Genomic DNA, 21415 nt, shown 5'->3' on the forward strand with positions numbered 1-21415 from the left:
CAGCGGTGAGTCACGCTTTCCCGCACCTATCACGCTCTAAGGCGGGTTCAATCACGCCGCTGCTCTCGCTCCCTCTTCTCTCTCTCTCTCTCTCTCTCTCCTTTCCCCAAAATGTGGTTCCCTCATTTGCACCCGCTCGCGCACATGCCGTGGACCCACAATTCATCTGCAATCACGAGCTAGGTAAGTGATTGTGCTGCGAAGGCGTCCATCCTCTCTCTCCGCTTTTTCTTTTCGTTTCTTTTTTTGGTATTGGTCCATCCTCATTTGCACACAACCTGTTCGACTCGAGTACCTCGGCAGGTGTTAGATCGATCACAAGTCAAAAGGGAGGCTGTTGTCAACGGGGGGGGGGGGGGGGGAGAGACGGGACGGGCAAGGAGGGTCCGGTACTGGTTGGTGCCGGAAGAGATGGGGAGACGAGCTCGATGTGGGTCCTCCTCGCGGTTGGGCGGGCCGCGAAATCTCGGCCGATGAATACGGAGCGGACCACATGACCCACCGGAACGTGGACAGTTCGGTGGCGCAGCCGCGAAGGCAGGGACGAGGTAAAGCGAGGTGGACAAGAAGCCAGAGATGAAACGCTCGTCACGTAGAAAGACCACCGCCGCTTCACGTACAAGACAGCGCAAACGCGAAGCGACGGCGTGGTGGAATCAGAGCCGTCGGGTTGCGGCTCGACCTGCCACGGAAGCGAAATCGAAGATGATCGCGCTCGTGGACCGTGATTTCTTTTCCCACGTTACGGGACGCGACTCTTGGAGACTCACTCTTTGTTACGAGCCGATCAAAGCCGACGATTGACCATCGGACGGGGTACATCGCAGCCGGAAGCGTGATGATGAAGTGGGACAGCGGTAGCCCCCACGCGTTCCTACTCATTGTTCGCCAATCCCTTAAGCTTAACATAAACGCCTCCCCCCATCTGTGTTTTGCGTGTCACGCGCGCTCTTTTCGCCTTTTCACTGGCGCAAAACAGCATTAATTACTCCCACTGCCATTATTTGGTCCCTCTCACACTCCCTCGCCTCGAGTCCATAAATTCCCCCACTTCCCTCCCCCATCACCCCATCCCTCAAACCCTGGAAGTGCAGGACGGAACGAGCGAGCAATGGCGTTGGTCTCCCTTGTCTATTTCGCAGCCCTTCTGTCGCTTCTTCCGCCGGTGCTAGGGCGCATTCCCGGCGCCTACACGGGTAGTCCGTGGCAGAGTGCCCATGCCACCTTCTACGGCGGCAGCGACGCGTCCGGCACCATGGGTAAGCCACATTCGCCTAATTCTTTGCCTATCTCTTGCTTTTCGCCTTGGGAGAAGCTGATGAGATTTATTTGGTGGCATATGGATGCGGTAGGCGGGGCGTGTGGGTATGGGAATCTGTACAGCCAGGGGTACGGGGTGCAGACGGCAGCTCTGAGCACGGCGTTGTTTAACGAGGGGCAGAGCTGCGGGGCGTGCTTCGAGATCAAGTGCGCGGACGACCTCCGTTGGTGTCACGGCGGGAGCCCCTCCATCTTCATCACCGCCACCAACTTCTGCCCGCCCAACTACGCTCTCCCCAACGACAACGGCGGGTGGTGCAACCCGCCCCGCCCCCACTTCGACCTCTCCATGCCCATGTTCCTCAAGATCGCCGAATACCGCGCCGGCATCGTCCCCGTCTCCTACCGAAGGCACGCCTTCGCCCCTTTGTTGCTTCACGCATTTATTCACGCATTTATTCCTCCTTTCTTTATTTCTTGTACTCGTCGCAAAGCTATTTGTGTCGTCTATGTGTTTGATCGATTGACGGGGACCGGTGGGGGGGTCACAGGGTCCCGTGTAGGAAATCCGGAGGGATCCGGTTCACCATCAACGGGTTCAACTACTTCAACCTGGTGCTGATCACCAACGTGGCAGGCGCCGGTGACATCATCCGCGCCAGCGTCAAGGGCTCCCGCACCGGGTGGATGCCCATGTCCCGCAACTGGGGCCAGAACTGGCAGTCCAACGCCGTCCTCGTCGGCCAGTCCCTCTCCTTCCGCGTCACCGGCAGCGACCGCCGCACCTCCACCTCCTGGAACATCGTCCCTTCCAACTGGCAGTTCGGCCAGACCTTCCAGGGCAAGAACTTCCGTGTCTGACCTCGGTGGTGGCATGTGTTTGTTGTTACTTGGGAGAGCTAAAGTAGCTGCTTGATTGATGCAGCTGAGAAGGTAAAAAGAGTGTGTTTGCGTGGGGAATAGAATCGGATGATAGTATATTATCCTCCGGTTAGCAGCAGTAGCAACAGCTGAAGTGGCTGCAGAACAGAAGAGTGTGTTGTAGCCCGCAGCAGCCTATATTATCTAAATAGTCTGATAGTATAGTCCATGATGTTATTATCTATATGGTGTTTGTGATGTATGACATCTTTTAATCGATGATCACAGTGGGATTTGGTAGAACTCTGTAGACTGAGCTCTGTGATTTATGCTCTCTCTCTCTCTCTCTCTCTCTCTCTCAAAGTGTATTTAGTCATGAAGGAAACCAAGAGGCCATTTCTGTTCATGGTTGGTAGAGCAGTAGACCAGTAGGTGCATCACCAACAGTTGTGCCTGCTGCTGCTACTATGGAGGGCTGCTATTTTAGAGTATGAACCCAAAAGTTTTGTCCATTTGTTTGTTCATGGAAAGTTGACTCTTGCAGAGCTTTATGAATGTTTTACTTAAAGATTATAAATTAAACTATATATATATATATATATATAAGAAATTAAAAATTAAACTATATATAAGAGAAAAAGTGAAAAACTAAAAATAAAAATTTTAAAAATAAATAAATCATACTTAAATGAAAATAATAAAAATTCAAAAATCAACCATAAAAGTAGGAAAAGAGCTAATCCAAAGGAGAAAATTGTCTGTGAATGAAAAGAAAAAAAAAATTAATAGCAAAGACATAAATCAAAAAGTCAATGATAAAATCTTAGAAAATTTTAAAATAAATGAAAATTCGTAAAAAGAATGTAAAAAAAAAAGAATATACAGATTTAGGATGAAATTAAAAGCAAATAATACAATCTTAATATGTAAAATTCCTTCGATGTGCATTCATGTCGATGTGTGATTCCTGGCGGACTCTTGAATTATTGGATGAGTGTGGACAACGAAAAAGGAGAGGAGGCTACGAGTAGGATGAATTGATTGGCCCAGAGACTCTTGTGGTGAGAAAGAAAGCATAAAAGCCCAGCTTGGGTATGATTTGACCAAGCGGTCGGAAGTTCGTATTCATTAGGTTTGCCGACAATAATTATTAAAGACTTAAGAAGACGAAAAGAACTCTTCTGTTGAAGAGTTTGATTGCCGGACGAACATTGTCGTTCGGTCCAAAAATATATTATTAAAATTAATAAGTAAATAAATAAATAAAATAATAATGCATATACTTCTATAAAAAAATTGGTATTATCTTAATATATCATAAATAAATAATATAAGTATTGTAATTGCCTAAGTCTTGTAATTGTTTTGCAAGCATTGTATTTATATATAATTTTACTATATTATATTTATAATAAAAAACCTATTTTGGTATCATAATAAATATTTTTAATTAGATTTAGCAACATGCATATATTTACATCCCTAAGAATATCGATGAGGTCCGATGTGATCCTTTGATAGGATAATATTCACTTGGATTTGACATATGACATTCAAATCATAAAAAAAGACATCATCGAATCACTCTAAATAAAAAAAGTATTCGGGTGTAAGGAATATTTCCTTAAAATCTGCCTCTGGAATCCAACTCATTGATGGGGATATAAAGAGGAATAACCTTTGTATATGAACAAATACTAGAAGACCATAATATGCAGCGGAATTAAATAGAAGCACAATCAAACAAAACACCAAGATATACGTGGAAAACCCCTTCAATGTGAAGGGTAAAAACCATGGGGCGAATATACAAATCTCAATCTCTTGCCCTAAACCTTAGCAACAACCACAAGAGAATAATTGGGATACAATGATCACGTCATTGCCCACAATATCTAAAACCTCCCAAAGTAATCACAGCAAGAGTCTACTGTAAATTTGATCTAACCTGAGATGAGAACACTGCTAAATGATTGTTCTCAGTCTCTCTGCGTTGTCCTTGTCTTCTTCCTTTTCTGCCTTGTTCTCATTCTTCTCTTTGGAATCTCGTGGCTCACAATATCCGCATCGTTGCTACCTTTTTATAGTCTTTTTCTACTTTTAAAACTCAGCCACCACACCCCCTAATCTTAATTAGGGTTAGGTTAAGAGGGGGTGTGGGTTGCCCTAGCCCACATGGGCTGAATATGGGCTATCAGCCCAACACTCGTATCGGAAATCTTAGTCTTCTTGCAGGTGGATGTTACCTTAGACAACTAAAGGTGTGGCTGATCAACCATCCCAAATCTACCACAAATCATTCATGAATTTGCTTATGATATATATGGATATTGATAAGATAAGCTTCGGTAAATGTATTAAGGTGATTGTTATCTTGGATAATGTGTTCGTTGATTCAGGCGATCTGGTGACCATTGATTCATTCTTTCATGGCAGCCGTCATCGGTGACAACTACAACTAAGTGAATGAGGAGTCCTGCATGCCCAATGACTTCTCTCTCTCATTCATTCTTGCTATCAAACTGTGATGAATTCTTTGGTCCAAACTCCATTTGCTCCAACTACATGCCTTCGGAGTAACTTATCGCACTCATCAATGCAATCACAAGGACAATGATGACGACGATGATCGTAGGGTGTTATTAATGGAGTTGATTGGCAAAATAGCAACAAGAGGGGGTTGGGGGGGGGGGGGGGGGGGGGCGTCCGCGGGGGATAGATGACGTGGCATGTAGGTATTCGTCACACGTCAGGAAAGGAGGAGTAAGATCTCTGACGCATTCTGGGAGCAAGCACTGCGGCAGTAGCGCAGCGTAGCGAGGGAGGAGAGGAAGGAGGTGACCGTGAGGCAGAAGGACGCCGGTTCTTATATGATTCCAGCGCCACCACGGCATCCAAGGCAAAAAGCCCGGAGGCGGTGGTGGTGGCAGCTGTTCATGCAGAGGAGAGAGAGATATATGACAGAGGGAAAGAGAGAGACGTAACGAGACACTGACACCAATACTGAGAGAGAGAGAGAGAGAGAGAGAGAGAGAGGAGGTCGAGTCGCCATCGCCTGGTCTCACATGGTGCCGCGAAACGCGGAGTGCAGTCCCCCCCAACCTCCTCCTCCTCTCCCCTGCTTACTGTTGCTGCTGCCACCCATGCTCTTCCACCCGCTGCTTCCCCGAAGCAGGTCCCGCCACCGACTGCTTCCCAGTTGCCACCTTCCCCTCGATAACCCCACCGCTCCTCTCCTTCATCCCCATCTCTCCCACTCTAATGATGCCTTGGGCTAATGCAAAGAGAGATAGCGAGAGTCCCGGTCGTACCGGGGCGGAGGAGCCCCACATGATAATGAGCACAATTATTCAGGCCTTCGTACTGCAGCAGCATGCGCGCGTGGGAACGGCGCGGGAGATCAGCTGGCCCACTCTCTAAGCAAAGAGAAGAGATGGAGACAAGACATGATAATGAGCTAGTAATGACAAGGGGAGGCTAGTGGTTATCGAGAGTTTTAAGGAAGACAGGGGGACTCTCTGTACGATTCCCACTGTAGTGATTTAATGCTTTCACTGCATGCAGCTCCTTACGTGGTCCTCTCTCTCTCTCTCTTTTTCTCTCTCTCTCTCTCTTCTTTTATTATTGTTGTTACTAGAATGAGAAGGGTTCATATGAAGGTTTATGAGAGAGAAGCAGAAGGCTCAACGACACATCCCTTTCTCCGTTGTATGAAGGTTAATGTGAGCGGACGATTGAGACTAATAGTTGTTATGTATGAACGGTTTTGATGAGACCCTTTTGCATTCTGCATCAGAGAGCGTCTTCTTCTTCCTCTTCTTATCTCGTTCTCTTTTGGCCCTCCACATGGTTGCTCATATCCTTTGTACGTACATCTTGGCCACAGCCATGCCGCGTGAATGGACAAACGACGCTGCGACGATTGCAGAGAGAGAAAGCTCAAGGGAAAAGCTTGTGCGGTAGCAGGTGGGTGTTTCAGACTGGAGGGCTAAAGATCGTCACCAGCTGCTCCTCTGTCTCTCTGTCTCTCTCACTCTTTTGGCTTTCTATCACGTCTTGTCTGTCCCTCAGATGGGTATCACGAGAAGACGTAACTAAGATCCGCCCTTCTCTCATCAACAATGCCAACTCTCTCTTGTCTTCTTCCTTCCGGTATTTTTGACTGTTTACAGGAGGAGAGAGATCGAGTCAGGGGGGATTCATTTGTTGGTGATGGATGGGATCCTTCCTTCCGTTCGCAGACTCGCATGGCGTCATCACATTCCCCCTGTTGTCCCCAGGCCACCTGTGTCTCCGTGCCTCTTCCTCCTGTGTTATCAAAACAGGGAACACGGTTCCTGGCCAATCTTTTCCTTCTGCGGTGCCGACGGACCAAGTGGTGACGGCTCCCGCCGCTGCTTCCCGTCTTGGTCCGAACAGCGAAGGAAACAAAAGAATTCTTCTCATATTTCCATTATTGTCGGTCAAACGTTGCTCTTCGGAGCGACTGTGTGGCCGCGGCAAGCAACACGTTTCTCTTCGTACGGTGGCGGGACCCGCAAGCACCTGGTGCCTTCACCTGTTCCCTGTCTTTAACGACACGGCGGAGCCTGAGAGAAACAAAAGAATTCCGTCTCACCTTTTGTCTTCCTTCGCCTCCGTCACCTGTCTCTCCTCTTTTAACCACACACGCTCTCTCTCTCCCTGTCCACTCTTCGCATGCCGTTCTTTTACGCTGCTGTGATCCTCCCCTCCCTCCTCCGCCCCCCCACCCCTATTTATTCTCTTTCTTTTCACTTCCCTCTTCCTCCTCCTCCACCTCTCTCCTTTTCTGCTTGTGTCTCTGCTCTTAAGCTTGTTTGCTTGGTCGCGTCTAAGCAGCAGCGCGGTGTCATAACCAAAACTTGCAAGCCGCTGTGAGTCATTGTTCTTTCTTCTTCATATCTCAGCCTTGACGCCATGCTCTTTCTTATATTTGACTGTATGGTTGGCATTGCTTGTTGTTCATATCTATCTGCTTGTTAGCGGTGTGGCTTAAATCTTCAGATTGATGGTTCTTGTTTCCTTTGGCTTTTAACTGGGAAAAAGGGTGTTATTTATGATGGCTGCAGTACGTTACTTCTTCTCTTCAGTATTATATTTTCTTTCTTCCTTGAGTTGATCAGCACCAGATCAGAATGGATTTCGTATTTCATAGTCGGATTTTCTCTGCAGTTATGTCAAGGAAGAGGCTGTGATCCATGCTTATATTTTCGTCAGAGACAACCTAGTTTGTATAGGTTGAGACAACCCAAATGTTGTACAACTCTTAACCTTGCGGCTTGCAGAGATTGAGTCTCTGTAGGTTGGCAGTGTTTAGGTGTCCTGTAGCATCGAATTTTGCTGTAATTGCTTTCACTACTTTCTGCCATGATCAGTGGAGTCATTGTCTTAGCTGTGCCCGAATATGATCTAGGATGGTCGTCCTTTTGTGCAACTCAGGGTCAATCGCTGTGAGATAACCATACTTTAAGTGATGTTTCTTCGACGCTGCTCGTGGATCAAACACTCGTATTCTGTATGTACTGTAAGGCTGTTCTTGAGATTTTACTTGTTTTAGTTTGGTACATGTTGTGGTCTGTATTCTTAAATAAATCTCATTTGCTGGAGTTGAATTCTGCAAAAGCATCGTGAAAAGAAGTCTCAGTTCGGCTTTGGTTTCAGATAGTAATGAGGGATCTTGTGGGATGGAGGTTGGCCTCTGCCAATGAAGGAGAGGCAGCGGTGGAGATCTGAAGAGGACGCCATCTTGTGTGCATACGTGACGCAGTATGGGCCGCGGGAGTGGCACCTGGTGTCCCAGCGCATGAATGCGCCGCTGCACAGGGATGCCAAGTCTTGCTTGGAGAGGTGGAAGAACTACCTCAAGCCCGGGATCAAGAAGGGGTCGCTCACCGAGGAGGAGCAGCGCGTTGTGATCGGGCTCCAGGCCAAGTACGGCAACAAGTGGAAAAGGATCGCCGCCGAGGTCCCAGGTCGCACGGCCAAACGGCTCGGCAAGTGGTGGGAGGTCTTCAAGGAGAAGCAGCAGAGGCGACAACGAGAAAGCAGCAGCAGATCGGCGGTGTGCTCCATTGAGCCCAGCAAGTACGACCAGATTCTTGAGAACTTTGCCGAGAAGCTGGTCAAAGATCACCACCACATCTCCCCGTTGCTGATGGCCACGCCACTACTTCCTCCATGGCTTTCGAACAACAACGGTGCCCATAGACCGGCATCTCCATCGGTTGCCCTCACTCTCTCGCCTTCCACCATGCCCCCTGCTCCTGCACGTTGGCCTCCGACCGAGCGAGCAGCCGACAACAGCTTGGGCTCGTCACGCTTGCAGCATGGCATGGCACCTGGCTTCACCGCGGTGGATGGCCGCATGGTCTCCGACCTCGTCGAGTGCTGCAAAGAGATAGAAGAAGGGCATCGAGCGTGGATGTCACACAAGAAAGAAGCGGCCTGGAGGCTGCAGAGGGTCGAGCTGCAGCTGGATGCGGAGAAGGCCCACAAGCGGAGGGAGAAGATGGAGGAGACGGAGGCCAAGATTCGCGCGCTGAGGGAGGAGCAGCAGGCGGCGCTTGAACGAATCGAAGCAGAGTACAGGGAGCAGATATTGGGACTGAGGAGGGATGCTGAAGCAAAGGAGCAGAAGCTTGCAGAGCAGTGGGCTTCAAAGCATATGCGCTTGAGCAAGTTTCTTGAGCAGTGTGGATGTCGGCAATGGCCATCGGCTGAGATGAACGGGCGGTGAGGGTGAGTGTGCTGAGGTCAAGTGTGATGTTTCCTCGTTTGCCCGCCGTTGTTAGATACTGTGTAATGTTTGCACGCACTTTTTACCGTACATTTCCGATCAAAAGCTTTACTTTTTGCTGCGTTTTAAGGAATAACTATTTCAACCATTGGTGTGTGTATTCTCACGGATGATTTCCTCCTTATGTCGAATTCTAGTAGCAGGAGAACCCCAAGATTGCACTGCCCCGATTCGATCGGATTTGGCGTTGACCTGACTCACTCGGCCAGTCTCCATCAAACCTCAACCCACGCACTCATCCTCCACCGAAGAGAAGGTGAAGGGCAACGTCGAACGCTCCCTTTCTCCTCTCGTGATCCTCCAACCGCACTCCTTCAATGAGAACAACTACAACAACGGCACCACCCACCCACCTTTCTGTTCTCATGAGTACTCGTCACCTCCTCCTCCACTGCCATGCCATCTCCACCCCACAACGGCGGCGGTGACGCCCATCCTCCCCAACGCCGCCGCCACCTCAACTTGCTCATCTTGCTCCTCCGCCTCGTCACCTTCGGCTTCTCCCTGGCCGCGGCCATCTCCATCGTCACCAATTCCTCCCCCTCCTGGCTCCGCTTCCAATCCTTCCGGTAATCCCCTCTCCTGACGCTAACCCTCAGCGGAGAGAGGTTGACCATGGAAGTCTCACGTACGTACATGCAGGTTCGTCTTCGCCGCGAACGTGATCGTGGCCGCCTACTCCCTCTTCGAGATGTGCGCCTCCGTCCACGAGATCCTCAAGGGCGCCACCCTCTTCCCGGAGCCCATTCAACTCTGCTTCGACTTCACCCACGACCAGGCCTGCTCCTGAAACTTCGACTTCGCCACCATATGTTCTTCTCGGGATCAGCTAGTTTAAGGCTGTTGGCTGCAGGTGTTCGCGTACATGGTGGTGGCGGCCGGGGCAGCAGGGGCTGCGGACGCGCGGCGGCTGAGGGCGGGGGGAGCGTGCGCGGCGGAGGGCGGCTTCTGCGTGCTGGCGGACGTGGCGGTGGCGCTGGGGTTCGCGGGGTTCGCGTTTCTGGCGCTCGCGTCGCTCGTTTCCGGGTTCCGGCTCGCCTGCTACGTCACCACCGGCTCCGGTCTCCACATCTGGTAGCAACTTAATCCTAATTGCATAATTAGCAGCATTAAGAATAATGTCATAATATTTGTGCTCTCTCTTGAAATGTCAACCTTAATGAAAAGCAAGGCTTGTGTTATTGCTTGTGTTCTTATGGTGAGGGAAGGAAAAGGAGTGACAGAAACATGCCGACACCTGAAGATAAGGTAGCTTTAGAGGTGGTGGGTTGGAGTCACTGAGGGGGCTGATGACTGGTCATCGACTGAGAGAGAGAGAGAGAGAGAGAGAGAGCAAATCACTTCGAGAAACAGACACGTGGCTCCGAAGATGTTCCGAGAACAATTGAAATCGAAATTAACATTCTAACATATTTCTTATTTATTTTGAACCAAAAATTAATTTAATTTTAGTAAAAAATATTAATTTAATTTAATAATTTTTGAATAAAAAATTATGATATATTTTGAATATATCAATTAACTTAGTCGGTAAAGATTATTAATAGTTTATCATAAATATTTAGTCTTAAATATCTTTTTTCATCGTCTATCCTTAATAATAATAATAATTTTGTAGAAAAAACATCTTAGGTTTTGGATTTTTTTTCAAAATTACGTCCCTAGTTTCTTATATTTTTTAAGGAGACCAAATAATATTTAGATAAAAAAAAGGGTAGAGATATTATCTGCCCTTCATACACTATGTTCTTCGTAAAAAAACCTACATCAATTTCATTGTTTTAGTTCCTCGAGTGACATCAATTCCTTTCATCAATCGATATCTCATTAAAAAGAAAAACTCCTTTCTTGTATTATAATCATCCTTATATTTCTAAATACACGATATTATATTAGGTTTGATATAAATTCAACTTATGTTTAGGTTTGTGAGTTACAGGCTAAATTTAGTATATTTAATTTGAAACTATCCTTTTTATTCATATCTCTTCGTCTCACATAAACAAATATTATATTTAGGTTTTGCGAAGTATCTCAATCCCAAGTTATATATAGGTGTTTCTTTTCTTGGTTTTTTCTCTATCTTCTTCTCTCATTTCATCATCATCTTGATGTCTCCTTATCAGTCTTTCCAGGAAAGAAAGCAGATTTCTGCAACAACAGACACTAGCTAACATTTCACACACACATTTCTGCAACTGCAGGTGATGTCTAAGTGTTTGACCTCCGCATTTATGTTAGTCAAACCACAACAACAGAAACATGGAAAGAAACAACATGAACATTCGTCTGCTTCACACCATGTTGAACTTTGCATGGGGAAATTAGTAGATGCAAGCAGGCGGAGAGGAAGTCTCAAACGACAGCTTCATCAACCTCGTTTGGTGCGCCACACCACACTGCTGTTGGGAAAGTGATTGGGTTGGTGTGGCACAGCTTTCATGAGAGAATAAGGAAGCCAAGCCCCAAGCCAAGCCTCCTCCCACCTATCAACACTTCATGATCTCCCTCTTCTTGCTTCCATGCTACATGTATGCATTTCCTTCTCCCAACAGCCCTATTGAGTTCAAATCTTTCTATGTTCACAGTGAAGTGGAGAATCAATCAATACAAATATCTATATGTCATAATTCAGATGAGATAAATGATTTATTATTTTTATTTATTTTAAATTATTGATTCAAAATGTTTAAATTGAAGTTAATCGAAGTATACCCGATCATTATAAATCAATTTTAATCTCGATAAATTTTTAATATAAAATAAATGCCTAAAGCAAAATAAAAATGATAGGGTTAGCCAATTATTATTGTTGGTGTACAAAAATAAGTATTAATTTTTTTAAAAAAGATACATAGTAGTTTAAGATTATCATCAACTTAATTGACATAATTATTACTGTTGGTATATAAAAAAGTAACGATCCATGCAAGAAGATTTTATTAAAAGATATTTTTTTATGGTAGTGATTTTAATTAAAAATATTATCTATATATATATATCATAATGATAAATAAAAAATATAGCTATCCCAAATAGTTAGAATATTTCGATATATTATTATCATTTTATATAAGGATGAATAACACTTAAATATATTCTTTAATCTCATACATCAAAATCAATTTATAATATTTATAAAATAAGAAGATGATTGAAATGAATGGTTGTGATTAGTTGGATAGTTTTAATTTAACCGCTGAGATTGCATATAATTTTCATTTTATTATCCTCTTTGCTATGCTCCCCTATCTATCAAAAGATTCCAATGACATTAACATATCCCTTTTAACACATAGATTTATTTATAAAGAATTTATTACTTAGAATATGTTTTTTTTATTATTTAGACTCTTTAAAAAATTAATATAAATAATATTTTAATATTCATAACCCCTTTAATTTAATTTTTATCTTTATTATTGGACAATTTGTAAAGGCTTAGAATATGGGTTAATACAATTGACTTGGACTATTATAAAATATACATAATCTTAAAATATTAAATTATTACAATAAATATCAAAGGTTATTTTTTATATCTTTCTTTTCCATCTTCAATTCATCTTATTTTATTATTTTACATTATATCCAACGTTTAAGAGGAAAATAAGAAGAAAGAAAAAAATAAAGGTGTTGATAAGGAGTGAAAAGGATTTATTATAATTAAATTATAAATCAAAGGTAAATATAACAAAGATATATTTTAAAATATTTAAAATATTTGTAAATAAAAAAAGACTGCAAATAATAATTTCCTAATGAACAGGAGAGAATGATAATGTTATTATTGATATTATTATTATATATATATATATATATATATATATATATATATATATATATATATATATATATATAAATCTCTTAAGATATATTTTAAAAGACTGAGAGGAAATTGATGCCAATCAACCGTATGATTTCGCGGGACCCACTCATCGTACGGTTGGGATCAAAGATCATTACGTCCGCCATCGTCACAGGCCAGTCGGCACCGCAGAATCCCCCAAATACCGAGCTCGGAGGCGAGCACTCCTTAAAGCTCGCCTAATTCCCCCGAAACCCCTCCCCTTCCAATTCCCTACTCCCACTCGAAGTTTTCAGATCGATTCTTCGGATACCTCTACGGTAATCCCCTCGAGGGCATCATGACCACGAAAGTTTGATCCTTTAGTGAAATAGTGTTGTAGTGGTTCTGTTTTTTGATGTTGTTGTAGTATAATAATGGATTCGAATCGGGATCGTTTGGTTGGTGTATGGGAGGGATTTCGCTGTCGAAAGGTTCTTCGGATCCTTCCTTTGCGTGTATTCTAAGCAGGTTTTGTGATCATGGTTGTTTACTGCCTTGCTTTTTATTGATGGAGATTTACGTGCTTGATTGCATCAGTTGGTGGTGGTGGTTCGGATCTATATAAGGTCTTTGGATCTCGAGGGTTTCTTCGGCGAGGTGACGTGAATTAAAGGGAAGCAAGGAATTTGATCTGGTTACTTGAAGGGAGAAGAAAAAGGTTTCTCTTTTTTCTCCTTTTTAGTGAAAGATCTACATTGTGTTCTAATTACTCTGCTATTATGGTCGTTAGCATTGATTTGAACTGCTTTTGTTGGTTTATCTCTTTTCGATTTTCCACATCTATGTTCAATGAGATCTGGATGCCTGCGGTGCAGGCTATAAGGGATCTAAGGAATGGCCACGGAAGCAGCCAACGGCAACAATCATGTGGTGGTGAAGAAGCCTCCGACCCCTTCACCTCTGCGAAATTCCAAATTCTTTCAGGTTGTTTTTCTTTTTATTTTAATAAAAATCTGGTTTGCTTTGTTTCGTTTTGCATTACTGGCTGGAATCATTTTTTAGTTTTAATTTTAAGCACCGAGGATTCTAGATAGGTAGATCTCAGATAAGGAAGTTATCTCGTGATCTTATGTTTGTTAGATTTCAGTAAAAGAGTTCTTCCATGTTTAGTAAAATCACACCACTGAATTTTATAGAGCATTTGTCAACAAAGAATCTAGCTTTCTGCAGTCTAATCCACTGTACAAAATTGGATAATCAAATTTCTTATTTTGATTCATGTTTTAAAATTGAGATTCATTTCTGAGATCTCACGCTGTTTGGTTTTTCGGCGTGGTGGTGTTTTTCTCCCCATGGTAGAAGACATTCTAATTTGACTTTGACCTTTCTCCTTGATAGTCCAATCTGCGAATCTTGGTGACTGGGGGAGCTGGTTTCATTGGATCTCATTTGGTGGACAAGTTGATGGAAAATGAGAAGAATGAGGTATGTGGTTGGATTACTTTTAGCCAATTCTTTTGCAATATTTGGGTTTGTCGTTGTGATTGAAGACAATAAAAGAGATTTTCAAGTTCACAGCAATCCTAATCTTGGTTTTTCTTGAAGAACTCACATTTCTAAAACCTTTTGCACAATTTGTCTTCTTTTCCTTTCACTTGGACCCTTTTGATAGACCACTCTATCTATTTCATCCATTATTAAATAAAAAATTGTTGAATATTAATTAAACATTCAATTGTTTCCTTGTCAAAAAAATATTTCTGTATTTCCTTTGAGTATTTTGCACAAACTTTCTGAATTATTTACTTCATGTACTCAAATAATGAGCTTTTCCTTTTGTTGCCAGGTAATCGTTGCTGACAACTTTTTCACTGGCTCAAAGGACAATCTCAAGAAATGGATTGGTCATCCAAGATTTGAGCTGATTCGACATGGTATTTTCCCATATATGAAAAAGAATTTAGCCATGCTGCAATACTATTCCCTTTTTGTAGCCTCTTTACTTACAGAACTCTTGTTCAAGTTCACTTATGTCACATTTTCCTGCAGTTTTCGAGTATAGCATGGTTTACTAGGTCGATGTGTTTAAATTTTGTATTTTTAGTGGATGAAATATAAATCTGCTAGTATATTAAAAACTTAGTTGGTCCCCAAATACTTCTACAACTTGTCTTCATATCTATAAACCTGGTTCTCCATACTGTCAGATATCACAGAACCACTATTGGTGGAGGTTGATCAGATCTACCACTTAGCTTGCCCTGCTTCGCCAATTTTCTATAAACACAATCCTGTCAAGGTAAGTCTTCTATATGAGAATTTTGGGAAGATTTTATAGATGAGATTTCATGAATATGTCCAAATTGACTTCTATGATAGAAAATTCCTATCTTGATATTATGGCTATGCCATTTATTTATTATAGCACGTTTCATATTCTTCATTGGAAGAAGGGTCGGTTTCTATGGTCTTTCATACCTGCATAACACTAATAATCCATTTATGTAAATTCAACAATTTTAAAGAGTCACTAGTTTTTCGGTTAACTGTAACTGAACTCGTATTTGCTGATTTTAGCTGAAGAATATATCAATAAAAACCAATATATGGTGCTATATCCTAGAAATTCAAATACCTGAATTTTTTGAAGAGATTAAGTTATTTTTTTGCCAAATTTCTTCAGTATATTATCCAAGTCATCATATCTGCACACGTGACCCTTTGTTGCCTCAGCTGGCTTGCAAGTCTTCTTTTGTGACACCTTTCATATTGTTTTTGCAACATCAGTACACTAATACTCCATTTTATTTAAAGTTGGTAGGAAACTTCAATCGTGGAATTAATTTTCCTATTAGCTGTAGAAGATTTTATTACTGTTCCATGGGTCTACCATTTCATATATTGTGCTGCTCTTTTAGTTCATCTTGCTTGTCTTTGCTGTGTGCATTTGGTATTTTAAAGTTTAACTGAAATGAAAAATAACTTGTAATAATGTCTTTGATAGACGATTAAGACAAATGTTATGGGCACAATGAATATGTTGGGGCTTGCAAAGAGGGTTGGAGCAAGGTATAGCCTAATTGCTTTTTGTGTAGTTAAGAATATTGGAAGCATATGGAATGTGCATACCATCTTTTAACCTATGTTGCAGGATTTTATTGACATCTACCTCAGAGGTGTACGGTGATCCTCTGGAGCATCCTCAGAAGGAGGAGTATTGGGGAAATGTTAACCCGATTGGTACTTTTGTTTCTTTCTTGCAAGTAGCCATTAACTTTGTGTCTAAGCAATGAAATATTTTTTCTATAAATTATCATTTTTTAATATTTTAATATTTCTAGGAGTGAGGAGTTGCTATGATGAGGGAAAGCGTGTGGCAGAGACATTAATGTTTGACTATCATAGACAGCATGGCCTAGGTGCATTGTTGTTATCTAAGTCGCATATTTGATTTTTAGTTTCATTACTGACAACGTAGAATTTGGCCATTTCTCACCATACATCTGGGATTGTCATTCTTTATCAGAGATCCGAATTGCTAGAATCTTCAACACGTATGGGCCTCGCATGAACATTGATGATGGTCGTGTCGTCAGTAACTTTATAGCTCAAGCACTTCGGTAATCTCTGTGCTTTCATCAACACATATATGTCATATTTCTTTGACCATGATTACTTAATCTAGTTATAATTGCATGCAGTGGTGAATCCTTAACAGTCCAAGCCCCAGGAACACAGACTCGAAGTTTCTGTTATGTCTCTGACATGGTAAATGTCATTGATTGCCTTTTTAACCGAGCACAGAGTTTTTAGGTCTTATCTGGTTTTGTTACACATCTCTCTGATGTACCATCAGGTAGATGGACTAATTCGGCTGATGGAAGGAGATAATACGGGCCCTATTAACATAGGGAACCCTGGTAATTTCCATAATTACCTTGTAGTTTCATGGTTGGCTGTTATAGTTGTTTATTACACATGCTGCTTCAGTTTGCCATGTCTTTCTATATTACTAGCCAAGAGGGGAGAATGTTGATCTTGATTTTTAGAAACCTTAACATGCTAGGACAAATGGATTTTTGAGTTTTAAACAGGAGGTGCATTTGATATTGTTTCTTTAGAAACCTATCTGCAATGCTGTGTGTGTCTCTGTTCCTGTCTCTGTCTTTTCTGTGCATCGTAGATCTTCTAGTCCTGATTGTTATCGTGATTCCATACTTACCATTGTTAATTGTCAGCCTTGATCATAATCTCTAATTGGTTATTCATTATTTGAAGGTGAATTTACAATGATGGAACTTGCTGAGATCGTGAAGGAAGTAAGTTCTCCTATCCTTGCTGCCAGAAAGTTGGCCTTTTTCCCCCTTTTTTTGCTGTTAAAAAAAGATGAACATTGACTTCTTTTTTTTTGGTTAATCATGTTTTAGTTGTAGAAAGGAAGACAAAGCAGACTTCCGTACAACACATCATTCATTCATTTTGACTTTAAATTATACTGGCTAGAGTAGCAATGGAGACATCCAGATAACTAAATATTACAAATTTGTACCTCCTTTTGAAGTTAACCAAGCATTACCATATTTTTTGCAGTTAATTGAACCCTCCATATCAATTGAAATTGTTGAGAATACCCCTGATGATCCACGTCAAAGGAAACCTGACATCACAAAAGCAAAGCAACTTCTAGGATGGGAGCCCAAGATCACCCTACGACAAGGTCTACCCCTAATGGAGGAGGATTTCAGGCTCCGGCTCGGAGTGCCCAAGAAAGCATGACCTTGTGATCGATATGAAGTCGTGGCCGATGCTCTACTCTCTATCTTCAAATAAATGTTTGGTTCCGAGTTTTGATTGTTAGATGATACATCTGAAGAGGGGTTATGAGAAAGGTATTACATTTCGAGAGTTTGAGAAGAAATATTCCCTGAACATGTTTGGATTTGTTTCTTACGGCCATTTAAATGGCTATATAGATTAAAGGTCAATCGAACTGTTTGCATTCCATGATTAGCTTCATGGTGCATACTGTCTTCAAGATGTTACTGGTTCCAAGTTTTGCTCTCTCTGCCACAGTCTAACTTATAGAAAGCTCATCCACGATTACCTGAGCGATAGATCGAGCTCTCTGTGTTTCTTGGAGTTAATTGCAAGTCTTGAACGTATGACTCTGCTATGCAACCAACTTCTCTTTTGGCCCTTCTCCAGCTTTGTGATTGCTGCCATTTGAGATCGAAAAGATGTTGTCACAGTGATTGAAACTTGTGCTTTTAGTGTTCACCGCATCGGACGATGAACACTCTGACTTGAGCGTCGGAATATACTGGTAATTGGAAGAATAATGACTACGACGCAACAGACAAAAAATAGATCGAAAAATGAAGATATTTAGTAAGTGAACTGCTCGTACAAGAGAGAAGCAGGCGACTGTTCACTGTCAGGGAAGACAAAGTTTCTGCTTCCAAAAGAGAGGAACGTGTGACCCAAAGCACCGAGTGGCCATTGGACGACGAGGCTTTCTTCAACAAACAGTGCAGGGTTGGAATTTTTTGCAGCATCAGCTGACGAATCAATGTTCATGCAGGCAAGAAGAATCTTTACAGCTATGTGGATCGACCACACTGATGGAAAACCACTCCTTTCCTATCTCTATTACGATCACAAGGAGAGGTGCCCCTCGACTTGGAGCAGATCTTAATGACTGCCAAACCGAGAGAGAGAGAGAGAGAGAGAGAGAGAGAGAGAGAGGCCATCCAAAACGCTGTCACTACTAACCACACTTGCATTATGATGTATTGAATGCGAACTATCTTGTGACCGAGATTGCACATTTTGTTGATTAAAACAAAATTTCAGAAGGGATCATATAATTAATTGCATAAAACATTAATTCTTGATGATATGACCAAACTCTTTGGGCACATATTCTTCCCTAATGTTATTGTGTTCACTAGCTTTTGATATAAATAAACTCACGACGGTACGAAAAACAGAAGACAGGAGAACAAGCAATTAGCCACCTTTTATCGACAAATTAGATATAAAAGTCGAACCCCGAAACCAGTCACGAAAAAAGAAAAATAGAAACCATAAAAATCTCTCTCGAGCCCTTCTAAATCGTCGTTACTTTTTTTATTAACTTAATCATTGGAGGGATTTAATCGAGAAGTCTCCCAGCAGTGACCAATTTGATAGGACTCCCAAGCATTCAAAGAACATCTCGGGATGACACGAACCATCCCCTGATTAGGCTAAGACACACTTCGGAATGATTTCAAACTTCCTTTGGTAGATGAACCGCACATTTAAGGAACTGCAAGTCGATCACCACGAGCGAGCAAAACCTCAAAAGTCCATTTATTATCTCAGTCTCATACCTGAATCACAACCAGGTCGTGTTGACTCTCTGATCAACACACTCAAGACTTAATAACTCCTAACTTAAGTTTTATGTCCTCAGTTACCACGATATGTTACAAACAAGTCAGAGCCTGCAATCACTGTATATATATGCCATTTCTGTGCATGTTGAAGTATATCTGTAGCTATTCCTAAATCGTAAACTTAGTTATTCATGTTGAAGTATATAGTGATTCTAAAAATAATAAGTTATTGGCCATTAGATTACTATTGGATTTTTCTAAATATTGTTAGGATTGGTAAGTACTATTGGATTTTTCTAAATAGAAAACTAAATTGCTTGAAAAACTAGATTATTTGGTGTAATAAATATCATATATATATATCTGAGTATTTTGATTAAGGGAGGTATAAAAAAGATTAAAAAAATTTCAGAATTTATGTGAAAGAGTGCATAGGGACTTTGAGTTTGTGTTAACTCGGTGAAGAGTTTTATTTCTTATATTTTATTATTCTCGTAATGAAATTTAATTCTTTTTCTTTGTTAACGCAAGTAAAAATATGTTGACATATGTAGAAACCTTAAACTCTAATCATATATTTCAACCATATAAAATATATAAATATGTTTCATAATAGACAATACAGGTACAATAATATATTATCAGGTTGAACACTCATGTTTGTCTCATCAGAGTTTCTTTTACTTTTAACCCAGGGATGGAATTTCACTTTGTATATATATATATATATGAAAGAGAGAGAGAGAGAGAGAGAGAGAGAGAGAGAGAGGAAAAGAAGGAAGAACTACCGTTGAAGTCCTAATCAACGAAAAGCGTGACATATCTGATGACGATAACGTATAAGCTCACAAAACCTCGCCAAGTTCTACTCTCCATGACTGATCAAAAACCCCATGCACACCTCCACGTGTGCACACAACCACACCCTAAATTCCATGCAAATGCCACCACAGTTTAATCCTTCATTTTGTAGCCTATAAATTGCAGCATTCAAACTTGATTTGGAGAAACAAGAAGAGATGAAGTGGTATTGGAATCTAAGGAGGCTATACATATATAAGATGACTGATGGACAAAGGTAATTTTAATGGACAGTTTGATCTTAATCTTCCTTGTCCGAATCTTTTGCAGCCGTCTCAGCGAGGATCTTCTGTATCCTCCTCTCCACAGCCTCCATCTCCAAAGCCTTCTCCTCTTGGTCCTTCATGTATGTCTGGAAGAACTCCTCGTTCTCCTTCTCTAACTCCTTCCATACTAACACCAAAAACACAATCAAACGAAATATATATGGTTACTTGAAAATTTTCCACTATTTTGCTATGCATTCTCCTTTATGTATATATGTGCAGATATGCAAAATATTCCTGTGCGATCCGGTGATGCTTTCATGCTCTTGAAACTGCTATCGTTTGCTCGTAATGCTCAAGATCAACTGCTACGCAAACAAACTTTCTACATGAGAGAGAGAGAGAGAGAGAGAGAGAGAGAGAGAGAGAGAGAGACCGGTGGAGGTGATGACGGGTTGGATGTTGGCATACTTAGCGAGGGCCTCCATGCACTCGTTCTTGTTCATGTGGAAGACGAGGCATTGCTCGATCAAGTGTTGCACCTGAAGAGCCACACACACAGGCACCATGGTGACCATGAAGCATCAATCTACTCCAGCGGAAAGAAAAGAGTGAAGACGAACATGTTTGTCTTACCATTCGGATGTAGGAAGCCGATGAGGATTCACCCATGCTGGGCGAAACAGCAACTTCTGACAGCCTCAGCGAGTCTTCCCGGCGTCGCTAGCTTTCAGCTCGGTGGAAGAAATGTGGGAGCTTTAAAGAAGTCGAGGTGGGCCACGCGATCACGTGGGAGATGAGAGATCATTGGTGGTGTGATGATAAGGGATATCTCGTAACCGCCGTCGTTTCCGGTATTAGATTCGCTCTGTCATCAGACCCATCCAGTAATAACACGCCACATCATCATCTCCTTCACGGATCCCAGGAGGCGGTCGTCTTCCATCGATTCGGCACCGACGGTCACGATGAAATCTGGGCCTCAGCCGTACTTGATCCGCATCAGGGACGCTGACGTGGAACGTTCGCGAACCGTTGGTGACGATGATCGATCGACGAGCACGCCACACACGGCGGAAACAGCTGCCGTCTCCGAGTAGTGCTTCCCTTCCGCAGCGTGTGATCGAGGATGGTCGCGCCTCGTGAAATTTGCATGAGCACCCGAAAGCTACTTTCAGAATGTTTGATTCCATGATGCTACCTACCCAGACTTCTCTATCAGGGCTGAAACAAATCACAG

General features: G+C 42.3%; 5 protein-coding genes across 8 annotated transcripts; 4 read left to right on the plus strand and 1 right to left on the minus strand.

Moving 5' to 3' along the window:
- Nucleotides 1–1063: 1063 nt before the first annotated feature.
- On the plus strand, nt 1064–2424 carry LOC135593932 (expansin-A7-like). The gene is made up of 3 exons (XM_065084282.1): nt 1064–1259; nt 1353–1671; nt 1812–2424. Exons 1-3 carry the CDS (start codon nt 1112–1114, stop codon nt 2119–2121), a joined length of 777 nt encoding a protein of 258 aa, XP_064940354.1. The 5' UTR covers nt 1064–1111; the 3' UTR covers nt 2122–2424.
- A 4209-nt stretch (nt 2425–6633) lies between these two features.
- Nucleotides 6634–9213, plus strand: LOC103999275 (protein rough sheath 2 homolog). Of its 4 annotated transcripts, XM_065084283.1 has the most exons (3): nt 6854–7016; nt 7804–8880; nt 9076–9213. In XM_065084283.1, the coding sequence occupies exon 2, from the start codon at nt 7847–7849 to the stop codon at nt 8876–8878; it is 1032 nt and encodes a 343-aa protein (XP_064940355.1). In that variant the 5' UTR covers nt 6854–7016; nt 7804–7846; the 3' UTR covers nt 8879–8880; nt 9076–9213. The 4 variants fall into 4 exon arrangements, with proteins under 4 accessions (XP_009419262.2, XP_064940355.1, XP_064940357.1 ...); XM_009420987.3 differs by lacking the exon at nt 9076–9213 and having other exon boundaries at nt 6634–7016; nt 7804–9026; XM_065084285.1 differs by lacking the exon at nt 9076–9213 and having other exon boundaries at nt 7808–9026.
- A 94-nt stretch (nt 9214–9307) lies between these two features.
- On the plus strand, nt 9308–11528 carry LOC135593934 (CASP-like protein 4C1). The gene is made up of 4 exons (XM_065084286.1): nt 9308–9507; nt 9581–9716; nt 9792–10012; nt 11143–11528. Exons 1-4 carry the CDS (start codon nt 9335–9337, stop codon nt 11144–11146), a joined length of 534 nt encoding a protein of 177 aa, XP_064940358.1. The 5' UTR covers nt 9308–9334; the 3' UTR covers nt 11147–11528.
- A 1401-nt stretch (nt 11529–12929) lies between these two features.
- LOC135593935 (UDP-glucuronic acid decarboxylase 6-like) lies at nt 12930–17765 on the plus strand. The gene is made up of 14 exons (XM_065084287.1): nt 12930–13066; nt 13326–13446; nt 13604–13712; nt 14127–14213; nt 14575–14662; nt 14936–15027; nt 15733–15797; nt 15880–15968; nt 16070–16147; nt 16255–16348; nt 16430–16496; nt 16585–16648; nt 17007–17047; nt 17319–17765. The coding sequence occupies exons 3-14, from the start codon at nt 13623–13625 to the stop codon at nt 17502–17504; spliced, it is 1041 nt and encodes a 346-aa protein (XP_064940359.1). The 5' UTR covers nt 12930–13066; nt 13326–13446; nt 13604–13622; the 3' UTR covers nt 17505–17765.
- A 2368-nt stretch (nt 17766–20133) lies between these two features.
- On the minus strand, nt 20134–20941 carry LOC135593936 (uncharacterized). Its single transcript, XM_065084288.1, has 3 exons — nt 20812–20941; nt 20612–20717; nt 20134–20362 (listed from the first exon to the last, which is right to left on the minus strand). Exons 1-3 carry the CDS (start codon nt 20845–20847, stop codon nt 20211–20213), a joined length of 294 nt encoding a protein of 97 aa, XP_064940360.1. The 5' UTR covers nt 20848–20941; the 3' UTR covers nt 20134–20210.
- Between the last annotated feature and the right edge of the window lie 474 nt (nt 20942–21415).

The sequence above is a fragment of the Musa acuminata genome, chromosome BXJ1-9 (genome assembly GCF_036884655.1).
Source record: "Musa acuminata AAA Group cultivar baxijiao chromosome BXJ1-9, Cavendish_Baxijiao_AAA, whole genome shotgun sequence".
Lineage (NCBI taxonomy): Eukaryota > Viridiplantae > Streptophyta > Magnoliopsida > Zingiberales > Musaceae > Musa > Musa acuminata.